Genomic DNA, 15,657 nt, shown 5'->3' on the forward strand with positions numbered 1-15,657 from the left:
GGGGGAACTTGCACTTTGAATAGTCATAGGAATGAAATCCAGTCAATTTTTTTTTTTTTTTAAATAAAAAGGAAAAAAGAATACTGCTTGGTTGCATGGTTTTTCAGCACCCAAATAGAGGAATGCGCAAAATTACTACCCAAGCCCTCCTAAAATAAAAAATCTCATCCGTGTTTATGTCCCTACACATGCTCTCATTGACCCCGTGCTGGTGCAAGGACTACACGACCAAGCAACGATTTCTTGCCCCAAAAAAACTAGAAAGAATACTAACTTCCTAATAGATGGAGTGGCATTATTGTAACTAGGAATTTGACAACTTGGGAAAATAATAACTTCCTATAAAGAATGTGAAGTGCTTCTCTATTTTAAGGTAGATTAGAAGTTGATGTATGTACACTGTCCGCCCCTAAAGCCTACATTTCTTTTTTCTTTTTGATGAGAGCCCTAAACCCTACACACATACATCAATCTTTGAAGAATCTAATATAATAACTTAAAAGAAAATAATTTGACATTATATGAGTTAACCAATCTTAATATAATGGTGTGGTGATGTCACTATTTTCCCTCTAACTGAGCAAGACATTTCATCTTTCTTCTGAAAAAGGATGAATTTTTATTCACCGCAGTGCTTGGGGGGAAAAGATCCTCTGTAGTGCCTTGATCTCGCGGTGCCTGACAGTTCAAGCCTGAGAGCTCGATACATGGAAAATGTGACATCCAACGATGCCGAGCTCCAAAAGAAAGAAAGAGAAATCTGGATCAATCAAGCTCACACCGTTGGATGAATCATATTGCACGTGTTGAACTCTCTGACCCGAATTATAAGACACCGCAAAACAAAGGAATTGTAGAGGATTTTAATCCCCTTGGGAGGCCATGAAAAGAAATTTTGTAAAATTTTGATTTGTTGTCCACAAGCCTGAATATAACTCCAAAATATATTTCATAATAAAAACATCACCTTGGTAGTCCAACAAAATAAAAAGGTATCATCCTCAAAAACACATGATATTTCAGGAGCAGAACGAGAAACTTTGACTCCTCTAATAAAATTAAGCTCCTTGTAACCCTAAAGATGACATGACAAAACCTCTATATACAGCCGTAATGAAAACACACATATGATATTTCAGGAGCAGAACGAGAAACTTTAATTTGACTCCTCTAATAAAATTAAGCTCCCTGTAAACGTAAAGAAGACATGACAAAACCTCCATAGCCGTAATGAAAATGTATGGACTTAGTGAACACCCTTAACTAATACCTCTCAATGGATCAATAGAACAAAACACCTTCCTTCTAATTTTATAGAAGACTAAACCCTAAATACTTAAGAATAGCCCTGATAAACCCCTACCGTACCCCGGTCTATCGTACGCTTTTAACATGTCTAATTTTATTTTCAAATATCCTAACTTATATTTCTTCTTATGGGTTACAAAATGGAAGATTTCCTGTACCATCAATATATTATCAGGGATTTGCTGGCCAGGAATAAAAGCTGCCTGGAATGGAGAATTAAATTTCTGAAGACGATTTGCCAATAATTTAGCCACAACCTTGTATGAAACTATATACAGGTTAATTGGTCTAAAATTCACAAAAGTAGGGTTATCCTTCTTTGGCACTAAAGTGATAAGTGTATGATTCAGACCAAAGGGTAATGTTCTATTATTAAAGAAATTCTTAACAAAATTAATAACATTTGAAATAACCACATCCGACTATATTGATAAAAAAATGCATTGATACCCATCATACCTTGGAGCTTTACTCGGTATCTAGAAATCAATTAATATACTTTTCAAGCTCTTCTATTTCAACAAGAACATCTTTAGAAGCACTATCATTCTCTAATTCCAATTAGTTTTGAAACAAGGAATTTTAAGTCTTTAAGAATCAAAAACATAAATATTCCAATGCCTTAACAATTGACTCATTCCAAACAAATTTAATCATGAGATTGTCATCGATCACCAAAAAGACTTCCACTTTCCAACAAAAGTAAACACTTCTTAACTCCGGATGAAAGAACCATGTTTCTTGAAAATGAAATAATTTACAAAAAGAAACTTTCTTCGACTGCAAGTACAATAATATAGGGTTATGATCTAAGCCAACTCTAAATAATGTAACAATAGAAGCATTAGGTCAATAATCAAACCAAAGAAGAAAAGATATCCCCTTCCGCAAAATATTCTTTAATTAAATTAGGAGGCCTTTGTTTATTAGTCTACATAAAATGAGATCCCTTCCACTCAAAAGGAACATTCTCAATACTATAGTGATAGATCAAATTAAGACTGCAACAATTGGGCTGTCAGAGTACCAAACAAGTAAGATCTACCACCCAACTTATCCTCACTTGGCCCCAAAATTTCATTGCAATCACCCAAAATTAAGAAAAGAATTAATGGAAACAGAAGATAGATAAAAATTAAGAGCAGACCAAAAAGATTGTTGTATAGAGATCTCTAAGGGAGGGGGAGGGGGAGGAATCGTTATCCCCTCCAATTCGCTGCCCCCTTCAATTCCTCCAATTTCTCACATGGGGGCGGCAATGACCACCCTATTCCCTGCCCGAAAACACTGCCCAAGGTGGGATCCACTTCCCCCTACTAGAGCAACTAGAGGAATTGGAGGTGCCCACGAGTTGGAGGTGATAATTATTCGGAGGGCGAGGGGGCGAGATAGAGGCAAAGCAGGCACCAAATCACTCTAGTATGAGAATCATACAAACTTAATGCAATAAAAATATTTCTCACAAGCTACTCCTAAAATAGAAGATTGGATATTAGTCGAGGCAAGCAGCCATACCTCTCCCACACCCCCCCCCCCCCTCAATCCTTTCCTTTTAAACCTTTACTTTCAATAGTACCCACCAACATATAGTCTCTCAAACATTTTGGTAAAACCTTAAGTCATGTACTCTATGTTAAGGAGTAGGTCCATTGAGTTGGTTACATAGTCCAGTAGGAACATCTTTCTGTTAACATGGTGTACGTGACAATGTTGATGTCACTTATCTGATGGTGAATCCAATTTTTCACTCGCGCACCAAGCATCTTGAGATAGATTTTTATTATGTTCGTGAGCATAAAACATAAAACCCCAAAACAAACAACATTGAAATCCAAAGCTAGACATAGAGAGAGAAAGGACAAAAGCAAGACAGAAACCGACCCTAAAAACCAATACACGAACAGAAGCATATCAGAGCAAAAAATAAATGCTCTCAGAAACAATGAAAAACAAAAACTAAAGAAACTGAACAACAATAGAAGCTCAAAAATTGAGACAAAGGAAGATCACAAAACACTACCATAGGCTAATAGCTAAGATGACCACCGAACTAGAATGAAATCTGTGCGTTTGGAAGCAAGCACCCCTTACACAACCACTCCTGACTAAAGATAGGAGGAAGGGAAGATCAAGAAAACCATGGATGATAAGGAAACCACATTAATGAAAGTTATTTAATGTGGAACAAAAAAGATTGATTTTTCCTTCACCCACAGTCAAGGGACAGTCCCTTGCCCGAGAGATATGATATAGGTGACATGTAGAGGGGTATCGAGAAATAGTGGAGGGTATTATAGACTTTGTACATTAGGGGTGGCAATAATAATGACCTTAATTAGAAAAGTGGGTGTTTCCTTAACCTACGGTGGAGGAAAACTTTTGCCACAGTTATCAAAATAATTTTAAAATTACTTATCATTGTGTAATTATTAAAAGTTATATATTTTTTGAGTAGTTTGTGAAATGACAAGATATACCTTTATTGAAGGAAAAGAAAAAACAAAAGTAATATACTAAGGCAAAAAATAAAGGTTACAACTTTTTTCTCACCTACCTAGGTTACAGCAAGATTTTCTCTTTGTAAAGAGATTAGTTTTCTTATTCGACAAATATTCAAAGAGAAAATTCAGGTATATCTTCCTTTCTCCAACTGAAAAGTAAGGGAAGCCTTTACAACTCAAAACTGTTTTTGTAACATCCTCCACAAGGTGCTGATTTTAATTTTGTTGGCTTTAGTAGAGTGTGTCTGTTGATGGCCATGTCGAAGGTGGACATTCTTTATCTATTCTATGCTTGTAATGGTCTAGGAATGCCTAAACTCTAATTTCTTTGTTCTCTTTTTAAATTTAATATATAGTTTTGTTGACCTGTAGCAAAAAAGAAAGAGTTAAAATTTAGTAAGCATGTTGTCTACATAAAAAATTTAAATGCATGTTGTCTACATTTTAATGATTTAAAAATTAATAATATAGAAATAGCAAATTAATGGTTCGTTTTGGTTTCAAAATTGAGGTCGTTTAATTAAATGGTTTAAATCAAATCAGACTGTGTAACACCCTTGGATGTATATAAGAGTGCCAAAATCAAACAAAAAACCATTTAATGAAACCAAACCGTTTAACCCCCTTATTCTTGATGGGCCATGAAGTGACATTTTCCCGTTCTATATTTTTCCACAATTTTATATATGGTCAAACTGAAACACCTCCCATGGGCTCCAATCTTGCTACCCATTTCGTTTAACCGGTTGAGACTAGTTTGGCCCATCGATGATAGACCAATGGACGAGATGGATCTTGTAGGACTAGGCTTCACCCTAAAGTGGATTACACTTAAAAGGACCTCCTCCATACTCATGCTGCGACCTACTAGTGGACTATTTGTAAAGGGAACCAAACATAACATACCGAGAGCTTCTTGCGTTAGGACGTTTGATTGCTTAAAACATGGGCAGTGACATCTTTTTTTATCCTCTTAGGTGTTGGGTGGACAGTTGAATTCTTAAGTGTAGTGCGAGCAGTGCACCGCACTTGAGCTCATCAATGGTGACTATGGAGATTTCGTGAATCTATAGACCAGCTCGTCCTTGTTGATTTTGCAATTATGGAAAGAGAACTCCTTTGACGAATATCCGTGAGAAGATCTCACAGTTTAGGATGAATGTCGAGTCTCCCCTTGTTACATTGCAGAATGGTTTGCGTCAGACAGTGGCTGCGTCGGCAGCTAAAGAGATTCTGGAGCTTCTGCTTGAAGGAAGGAAGGAAGGAAGGAAGAAGGAGGGTTAGGAGGAACTGGTAGCTTGGGGAAGCTTAGTAAGAGGTTTTCGGAGATGGCGGTGGAGATGGACTACAAGATCAAGGCAGGCACCGCTTGGAGCCACTCTTACCTCAACTAGAAGCTCTAACACCTGTCTCTTATCCTAACTATTGACCAATATAGCCCTTCCACAATGGAACATTGGAACATGCTATATTGGCTTACCATCATTGTGTTTCACACATGTTAGGACACTTACCATATTTGTATTTCAGTCACAATAGGATACTTCCCTTTCCCTTCACATGTGATAATAGGAAACTTCCATCCTTATCACATGTGAGATAACCAACCCTAAAGGGTTTCTCTTGTTATATATTCATTATTGTAACCGATCACATCTCAAGGAATATCAATACAATCCAATTCACATTATGGCATTCAGAGCACAATAGCTCCAATGAGCTACATTTGATCCTTCACTTTTTTTTTTCCCAATGGGCAACATCCTTGAATTTGTGACTTCCCAAGCCACCACCAGCCATGAATCCCCCTCTTTTCTTCCCGCTGGTTCTCTTTCTCTTCACCACGCTCATCACTACATCTCTGTCAAGTTAAAATCCAAAAATTATCTCTTTTGGCAAATGCAAATTGAACCTTTCCTTGATGGCCAAGGTCTCTTTGGCTAAATTGATGGCACTACTACTTGCCCTGCGGATCCAACTACTGCTATTGCCTGGCGTCGCTAGGACTCTTTACTTCGTAGTCTTCTTCTCTCAGCTCTGTCTGATGAAGTTTTCTCTCTTGTGCTTGGCAAATGCACTAGCCGAGAGATTTAGAAGACCCTCCATACTGCTCTCTCTTCTCCATCTTAGAGTTGCATTATGTCAATGACTTTAGCTATCCAAGAAATCTCCCAAAAGCCTGCTGAAACGGTTTCGTAGTTTCTTCAACGTGCGAAATCCATCTCTGAGGAATTAAGTGTTGTCGGTCATCCTCTTCAGCCAAGTGAATTCTACCTTCATATTTATCGTAGTTTAAAGCCGTAATTTAATGATATGATTTCTTATCTACTGACTCGCACTACTCCAATTGCATATGATGAACTTCACTCGATGCTTCTCAGTCATGAGTCTATTCATGGCTCAAAATTGTCCAAACTTGCTATCACAGATGCTCAAGGCTCTTCTACAACTCCATCAGCTAATAATGTGCAACGTGCTTCCCCTTCCTTTGAGTCTCGGCCTTCTACTGTGGGTCGTGGGGGTGGTTCTTTCCCCTACCATGGCCGCTCTGTACGTGGGGGTCGCTCTAATGGAGGCCGACTATGGTGCCATTGGTGCAATAGGGATACTCATGATACGGTCCATTGCTACTCCAAACCCAAACCTCCTTCCTCCTTCACCCATCCTCAATGTCCCACCCAACCCTTCCATTATCAACCACCTACCTCTCCCGCTGCTCACTACACTCATTACACCAACACGACTAACCCGCCTCTCTTACCTACACCACCTTACCCACCCAACCATGCCCTAACCTGGTACCCTGACACCGGTGCTATCCATCATGTTACACCTGATCTTCATTCCCTTTCTTCCTATGACCCGTACACTGGTAATGAAACACTTCAGGTCGGGAATGGTAAGGGTATCCCCATCTCTCTCTTCTCCTTCTTCTAATAAAAAATTTAATTTAACTGATGTGCTTCATGTCCCGTCTATTTCTAAGCCTTTACTTTCTATTCATCATTTTGCTACTGATAATGATGTTTTTTTTTGAATTTCATCCTTCTTGTTTTTTTTTTGTGAAGGACCAGAGAACCAAAACTACTCTTCTGTCCGAACCGAGTGATGGTGGTCTCTATACTTGTTATACCCGTACCCCGGGAGTATAATTAATTATTATTTCTTCCCAGTGACGTGTAGTTATCACTGTCACGTATGCTGGTGAGCTGTTCTCACTGGTGGTCAAACCCAACTACAAAATTATTGACCACAGTACGGGTTTACCTGTGGAGGAAACTATTCGGGGTCATGGGGGGACAAACCATGACAAGGAAATAGTAAGTCCTAGCCCTTAATTTTATTTATTTATCCTTTCCCTCGATGCTTTTTAAGTGCGGGTCAAGGTTTGGACTGCCCGGGCTATTTTAGTTGAGTTGTGAATAATTCACTTATGGGCCCCACTTGCCTTGGGGAAACATGTGAAGAGCAATTATACCTATATCATGTGAGCTCATCTTTGAATTGGGTTCTTTCCTAATTATAACTAGTGGGCAGGCCCATTAGCTTAAGCGGCCCATTGGGCTTAAGTGGCAATTTAACCTAAGGGTCCATCTAATTCTATTTGACCCAAGGTTGGGTATTCCTTTCTCTTACCCAAATAGAACTGATGGGTCAACCCATTAAGTCCTCTTGACCCATTAAACTTAGAGTACCCATTTAACTTGGGTGACCCATTTAACTTAAAGTACCCATTTGTCTTGGATCGACCCATTCAACCTATTTGACCCATTTGACTTGTGGGATCAAAAATGGGTTTTATTCTATTTCTTGCCCAACCAATTGGATCCATCCTTATTGGGTTCTTTTCTAGTTAAAACCAATGGGTCAACCCATTTAGCTATTGACCCATTTAACTTAAAGGACCCAAGGCCCATTTTCTATAAATAAGACAAAGGGGGGGGAGAAGCATTCATTTTCATTACTTCTCCCATCTAACCTAAATCGTGGAGGAGAGAAAGAGGAGAGAAAGGAGAAAGAAGAAAGAAGGAAAGAAGAAAGAAGGAAGGAGAGAAGGAGGAAGAAGGGTGGAGAATCTTGGTTGGAGGCTTGAAGACCACTTTTTGGAGCCCTCAACGTGGAGCACCACTTCCTTGGGGAAGGTAAGCCATTAAAACCCACCTCTCTTCATCTATTTTGGGTTTTGGGGTTTGGGAAATGGGAGAGATTCGACCTAGGATTCTCTTGGAACCCAAGGAATCGATGGAACCTCTAAACCTAGACTATGGTGGAGTTATTTCACTCCATTACAAGCTCTAAGCCTAAGTCATCTCTTTCCATTTGAGAAATTTAGGGTTTCTACCCTATTATGTCCTAAATTAGGTTCTCTTTGTTTTTCCTCTTAAATCCTTGGGATTACATGGACCTAATGAGGTCTTAGAACCCTAATGGACCTAGGAGGAAGCTTTCTTGAAGCCTCCCTACCTTTAAACCCCTTGAAAAAGGAATCCCTGGTGAGAAACCTTTCAATTTTCGATTCTGCAGGTATTTGGTTTTACATGTGGTTTCAGACCTGCAAGAAACCACCCTGAGATTACTTCCCTGAGAATGCCCCTGGAAAGCTAGGATTTATGTGTGGTTTCATTTCTTGAGAAACCACTTCTACAACCGCACTCGACTAAGACTGTCCTGAGCCCCTGGTTTCTTAGGATTTACCTGTGGTTGCAGAAATTGAGCATGAAACCACTCCTGCAACCACTCCACTTCTGAAACCTTGTACTTAAAGTGATTTATGAAAGACCTTTTGGGGATCCGTCCCTTTACTTAATTAACCTTGTTTTCACTCTTTATTTAGGTTTAAAGTTTTCATCTTGTGACGTGTTACTTGATTGCGGCGACAACTCATAACATCGGGACATAACACATATTGTGAGTGGGTTTGGTTGTTTGGGCTTGATATTATTATTGCATTGTATATTATGTCATCATTATAAATTATTAAGCATGCTTGCGCATGTTGCATACTCATATATATGATTGTTATGATGTTGATTGGAGATGCTTTACTTTGATGGGTCTCGGTGCCGGAACCCCGGATACTATATACATTTATGAAGAAATTATGTTGAATATCATATTGAACTATATGCGCCGTGCCGTGCTGGTAGCCGGGCACTAAACCAGATGAAAAGTTGATGCGCCCAGATTACCTCTCGGGACGATAGGACTTGCATGTAGTATATCTGCGGCTAGGATTTTACACCCTTATGCTACGACCCTTACCAACAGGGGTTTAGGTGTTGGGTAATCAGTACACTGGATTCTGTGGAAGTGGGAGAGGCCAGTCATGGTAGTATTGGTTATCAGGGGTCTGCCTCTGAGTGGTCTTGGAGGCTTCGATCGGCGTAGGTCCCAGGTGACAATTGAGGTTTCATTGTGGCGATAAGTTAAGTGACCCACAGTGTCTCCCAAGTTGTCACAATAGCATATACCTCTGACTTAGTTGTGATGTTAGGTGAAAAATTTATTTAACATATGCATGCATCATTGGACTATGTGAATTGTGTGTTTGTGCATCCCCATCCCCTCACTAGCTCAGTGGAGCTAACCCCCTCGTGTACACATTATTTTAGATTATGATGCAGGTATGGAGGAGTCGAAAGCTGTGTTTGAGGAACATGGCGACGGGTGTCCTTGTGACGATTGCGCCTATGGGCCGTGAGAATTCTAGGGACTTGTTCCCCTTCTATTTATTTTAGGGCGTAGGCCCATGTATAAACATTTACTGTGAGACCCTTGTTGATAGTTATTAGATGGTAATGGAAAATGGATTAATTACAGTATTTATCATCTACGCTGTGATCATCTTGTAACTATTTGATTTTATACGCTTCCGCAAAATTATTGATCTTTTGGAATGTAATATTCCCCTTTCCGCACTCTGATATTATATTGTTTTAATATTGGTTATGACTGTGTGTTGGGACACTGTGTCAGTGATCCTGGCAGATTAGTAGGATGACACGCGTCGTCCTAGTCACCCTTTGTATTGTATTTTATTCCTTGTTGGGATGGGGGCGTGACAATACTGTTCCCTCTTCATTGTGTTCTTCTCCTACTGCGCTTCTCACCAGTCATATGTCTATTGATGGTTGGCATCGTCGCCTTGGGCATCCTCATTCCCAACTCCTTCGTAGCATTGTTCGTGATAAGAATCTCCCTCTGACAACCTCCACTTTGAGTTCTTCTTGTACTGCCTGTCACTTAGGCAAAGCATGTTGTCAGACTTTGGGAGAGACATTTTCTAGAAGTTTATTTCCCTTAGATTTAATCCATAGTGATGTTTAGGGTCCTTCCCCTACTCCCTCCCCCTCTGGTCACCGATACTTTGTAATTTTCATTGACGATTATTCTAAATATATTTGGCTTTATCCTATGACTAGAAAATATGAAGTTTACACCAATTTTATCACTTTTCAATTGTTAGTTGAACGTCAATTTAACCAGAAAATCAAGGCTGTCCAAACCAAATGGGGAGGGGAATTTAGGACTCTTCCACAATTTTTTGGTTAAGTTGGGATCTCTCATCGTTTATCTACCCCACACACTCATGAACAATAGGGGCGGTTGAGCGCCGCCATCGCCACATTGTTGAGACTGGCCTTTCTTTGTTGGCTCAAGCTTCGGTTCCCCAGGTTTACTGGACCTTTGCTTTTGAGGCAACCGTCTTTTTTATTAATCACCTCCCTTCATGTGTTTCCTCGTAGTCCTGATTATTCTTTTCTACATGTTTTCAGGTGCCTCTATTTTCCTCTCCTTCGTTTGTCTAATACTCATAAAATGGACTATAGTTCTGCTCCACATGTCTTCTTGGGTTACAGCCCTTCTCGCTATGCCTATCGTTGTCTTGATCACCTCTCTAACCGTATTCATATTTTTCGTCATGTTTCCTTTGATGAAACTATTTTTCCTTTTCAAACACCACCTTCTTTACCTCCCGGCCCCCTCTAACCCTTCTCCACTACCCTGGGCTGCTGCCCCAAATCCCCCCTTACCAGTGGCAAACGTCTATCACCCACCACCCCTCACCCCACCATACATTCCATTACCCCCCATCACCGTCCTCCACTATTGGGTCTCCATCCAAACCCAACAGTCCCCCTCATCCTTCCCCTACTGGGTCCACCGGTGTGACCCCGCCTTTCTGAACCAAACCCCTTATTGACCTCTATCGTGATCCCTTACGCTCGGCTCCCATAGCCATCCCCCCACCCCAGCCCAATGTCAACCCTACTGTGCCCCCCTTTCCTACTGCCATCCACCCCATGCGCCTCCAATCTCACAAATAGGCACCTCAAGCCCTATCCTCTACTATTTCTTTACCTATTGAACCTTGGTTCTGCATGGAACATGGACCTTGGTACCCTCTAAGCTTGGCATTAATTTAGTTGGTTGCAAATGGGTATATAGCATTAAGCACAATGCTGATGGATCTCTTGAGCGCTACAAAGCACGACTTGTTGCTAAAGGGTTTCGCCAACAACAGGGTGTTGATTATAGTGAGACATTTAGTCCGGTGGTCAAGCAACCTACCATTCGAACCATGGTATCTCTGGTTGTTTTTAATTGTTGGGCGATTTGCCAATTAGACGTCCAAAATGCCTTCCTACATGGTGAATTGTTTGAAGAAGTGTACATGGTCCAACCACCGGGTTTTGAGGACAAGACCAAACCCAATCATGTTTGTCGGCTTCTTCATTTACTCTATGGCCTTAAGCAAGCTCCTCGTGAATGGTTCCATAGATTGACCACTTTTTTACAGAGTATCAGCTTCATTGCTTCTAAGACAGACACATCCCTGTTTATTCTTCACTAGGATTCCATTGTGATGTGTGTGTTGATTTATGTGGATGACATTTTGGTGACTGGTAACTCAACCAGGGCAATTTCAGATTTACTCTCTGCTCTTGCAAAAGAGTTCTCAATTAAAGACTTGGGTCCTAAATTATTTTTTGAGTATTGAGGCTTCTCCTCACCACAATGGCATTCTTCTTCGGCAGACACGGTATGCTACAGATTTATTGCAATGTGCGGGTATGGCAAATTGCAAGCCTTTATTGACCCCTATGTCTACCTCCACTTCCGATTCAGGGGTTGCAGCATTTTCAGATCCAACTCAATATCGATCTATAGTGGGTGCCCTACAGTATGATATTCTTACTTGCCCAGATGTTGCCTTCGCAATCAACTGTGCTTGCCAGTTCCTGCATGCCCCCACTGAAGATCATTGGAGTCTTGTTAAACGAATACTTCGGTACTTGAAGGGTACCTCCACTCATGGGTTATTTTTTGAGCGTTTGTTATCTACAACTTTACAAGCTTACACAGATGCGGATTGGGCCAGTAGTACCATTGACCGCCGCTCCACCGGCGGGTCCCTTCACATGTGATAGTAGGAAACTTCCATCCTTATCACATGTGAGATAACCAACCCTATAGGGTTTCTCTTGTTATATATTCATTATTGTAACCGATCACATCTCAAGGAATATCAATACATTCCAATTCACATTACTAACAATGAAAACAAACTCTCTCTCTCTCTTTCTCTCTCAGTTATTAGTTATTCGATTTCTCTATGCTTATGTTATGTTGGTTTGGTTTTGCAGCTTATTCAGAGCACGAGTTATTTTGATAAACCGCTCTATCTATAAGAAAGAAAAGGAGAAGATAAAGATTCATTATGAGAAACTACCGAATTAAATCAGAAATATAGAGATTAAGGGGAAAAATAAATAAAAATCAATCTTAATAACTAACTACAACTCAGATAAAAAGATCTTGATTTTTTGGTCAATCCAATGCAAACTATTTATGAAGTGTGGAATTTGATGGAAGGTTTTCAATTTCAATCACAATCAATTCATATGTATCTCATGGGGGGGGGGGGGAGGTTTTCATGTACGGTTACTTGTGGTGGAAAGGACTACAAATTTGTCGAATAAGGGGGTTTTTTTGTCATTTTGATCCCCTCTTGTAAGAAGGGGGACAGGTCATGCACAGTGTACGGAACCTTTTGCCATATCTTACTATGTGAAAGCCCATATTCTCAATTGTCATTGTTTGCTTTTATTATTTTTGTTGTTGTAGTTGTTGTGTTGTACTTCATCCCTTATTATGTACCTATCAATCAGATTTTGCTCATGAGGTGTTTGATGAAATGACTGAAAATATTTAGAAATCAAGAATGCATTTTTATCAAATACCTAGAATGAAAATGCATACGAAACATAACCTAAGCTCTCACAGATTCATATGAGAGGCTTTCCAACATTGGCCAAATATTTGTCATGTGATAATTTTATTGACATTCAAATTAGGTGCTTCTTGTTAGAAATATATATATATATATATATATATATATATATATATATATAAAAAGGAAGAAAAAAGCAATAATGATAATTTTTATATAAAAAATATGCCTCTTTTGAGCAGTTTTCATCGAATTGTAAAACTTTTAAGAAATTTGAAGGAATGAATAATTCTATAGAGAGTCAAGTTTTTTAGAACATGGGATCAGTCTCCATTGATTTCGATTTGATTCAGATCAGAATTGATTGAAATTGACCAAATAACCCTATAAAATGGAAGAAGAGCCAAACATTGCCAAAGAATTTTTTTTTTTTTTTTTTTTGAGTTTTTTATTCAAAAGCCTAGCTTGTAGATTTAACTACAAGAAATAAGTTCATTGATTTTCTACTATTTCACTGACTTAAATAAACAAGTACAATAGAGCATTCATGGTCAATTACAAAAATGGGTCTTAGGAATCGGTATTAATTCAAATCGGGGTCGGCCAATTCCATGAATCCTAACTCGTTTTCTAAATCCATCAACAAAGTAACCATGGAATGCTTTGTACTCCATAATCCCTTTATAAAGCGCAAGCCTATTAAGTGGCATGTTAATGTTATCCTCTAACATTTGATTAGGGTTCTTATTATGATTTGAGGCATTCTCATTGGTTGTCACCCGTATCTGGTGGTTGACTTTTGCCAACATTAATCTTGAATGTCGCTCTCGGTACACTTTGTTGTTCAATGATGGCTCAACTACATTCTCTGCAAACCTGACCCTCTTCTTCTTCTTCTTGGATCCACATTTTTCCCTGCCTAGTATAAATAATTAAGAGAACACAACAACAAAATTAAGATCAGTTCATGGGGATTAAACACACAAATAAGAGATGGTAATAGTGTCATTTCATATGCTTACTCAAAGAATAAGCATATGACATTTCACTTCCAAATGGTTTTGGAAAACCCTTTTATATCCCTGTCTTAAAGAACTTTTGGGAATACAATAACCGATAATTAAAAAGTGTAAAGTTCTAAATACAACTATATAAAGAGGCTAGGTGTCATTCAAACACTCCCCCTACAAATTAAAGTAAACATCCTATACATGTTGCATTGAAATTTCAAATAAATTATTTTTTGATGAATTTGCCAAATTATATATGTTACTATATAGAGTATCATGAAGTACATAAATAATTATGGGAGAAAGAATGCCACCGGACCGAACCACACATGCTGCCCCTGCACTCAGACACAGGGGCATACATAATGACTGTTGCACCCCTAGAAAGATGGAAATGACCAGAGGTACGGCGGTCGTTTCGAGTATCCATATAAAAATAAAAATAAAATATCTTATTGCAAGAGAAATAAGGTGAAATTTTTTGGGAGAATTAGAGAAGTTAAATTATATCAAATTAAAATGATTTTTTTTTATTAATTGCCTAACATGATTATACAATTGACTGCAAAACATTTTAAATCAAAATATTAAATTTTACTTCATATTGCAACCGAATTTCTTGATTAAGACAAAAAAAATACATATTTCATTTAATAAGTTTGATTATCATATTTAGTATGGATTTAAAGTAGTTGCATAATCATGTTTGCAAAATTTTGCATTCTACTATTCAAATATTTTAGAACCAGGGCAAAACCAATGTAAAGAACACTGCAGAACAAAACAAGGTTTTACATCAGTTACACCCCCACACACAAATAAAAGGATTTTACAAGCATTCTTGCTGTTGGATTGACCAAAATACCCTTAAAAGGACATGTGTTGCATTTTGATTAATCCTACATGAACTTTTGTTATACATTTAACTCTACCTTTCAAATTTTTATAGGGGAGGGTTTTCTATAAGGATAGTGTAAAAATTAATCTGCATTCTGCAATCTTTTTCCCACTTGTTTAGAAAATGTTATCATCCATGTAGGTTTAACATGAGATCACAAAATACGAAAGGGTGTCTATGTGAGCCCTACTATTTTTTATGTGAAAAGGGTATAAAGGAATCTATACAAAGGCAGTGTAACAATCTTTTCCCCAATTATTTAGAAAGGTCCACATGGGACTCCAAAATAGGAAAGAGAGTGTGTGTGAGCCCCGAAAAAATATAAAGGAATCTGTACAAAGGTAGCGTAGTTTCCCATTAATTTGTTAAATACACACACGAATAGTTCGAAGAGGAGAAGAAACAAATTCATAAGTAGACTTATATGCAATTAAAATTAATTTTTTTTTTTATTTTTATGAATTCCTAATAAATGCACGACTAAGATTAAAGAAGTCTAAGAAGAAAACATAAGATAAAGAGATGGAAGGATCCTTTTCTATAAATGAGAAAAAGAAAACACAAACCAAGGATGGATTTCACCTTTCAAGAACCCAATTCAACAGAAACAAGTAAAAAAAGAGGGGTTTTAAAAATAAAAAAATAAAAATAAAAGAACAGAAAAAGGAAATCATACCACCCAACTCCAGTTCAAGCTTCTTCATG

General features: G+C 38.5%; 1 protein-coding gene across 1 annotated transcript; it reads left to right on the forward strand.

Annotated features, from left to right (window-relative positions):
• Window positions 1–11,884: 11,884 nt before the first annotated feature.
• On the forward strand, window positions 11,885–12,238 carry LOC122650807 (uncharacterized mitochondrial protein AtMg00810-like). Its single transcript, XM_043844185.1, has one exon. The coding sequence runs from the start codon at window positions 11,885–11,887 to the stop codon at window positions 12,236–12,238; it is 354 nt and encodes a 117-aa protein (XP_043700120.1).
• The last annotated feature ends 3,419 nt before the right edge of the window (window positions 12,239–15,657 follow it).

This window comes from Telopea speciosissima, chromosome 2 (assembly GCF_018873765.1).
Source record: "Telopea speciosissima isolate NSW1024214 ecotype Mountain lineage chromosome 2, Tspe_v1, whole genome shotgun sequence".
In the NCBI taxonomy this organism is placed as follows: domain Eukaryota; kingdom Viridiplantae; phylum Streptophyta; class Magnoliopsida; order Proteales; family Proteaceae; genus Telopea; species Telopea speciosissima.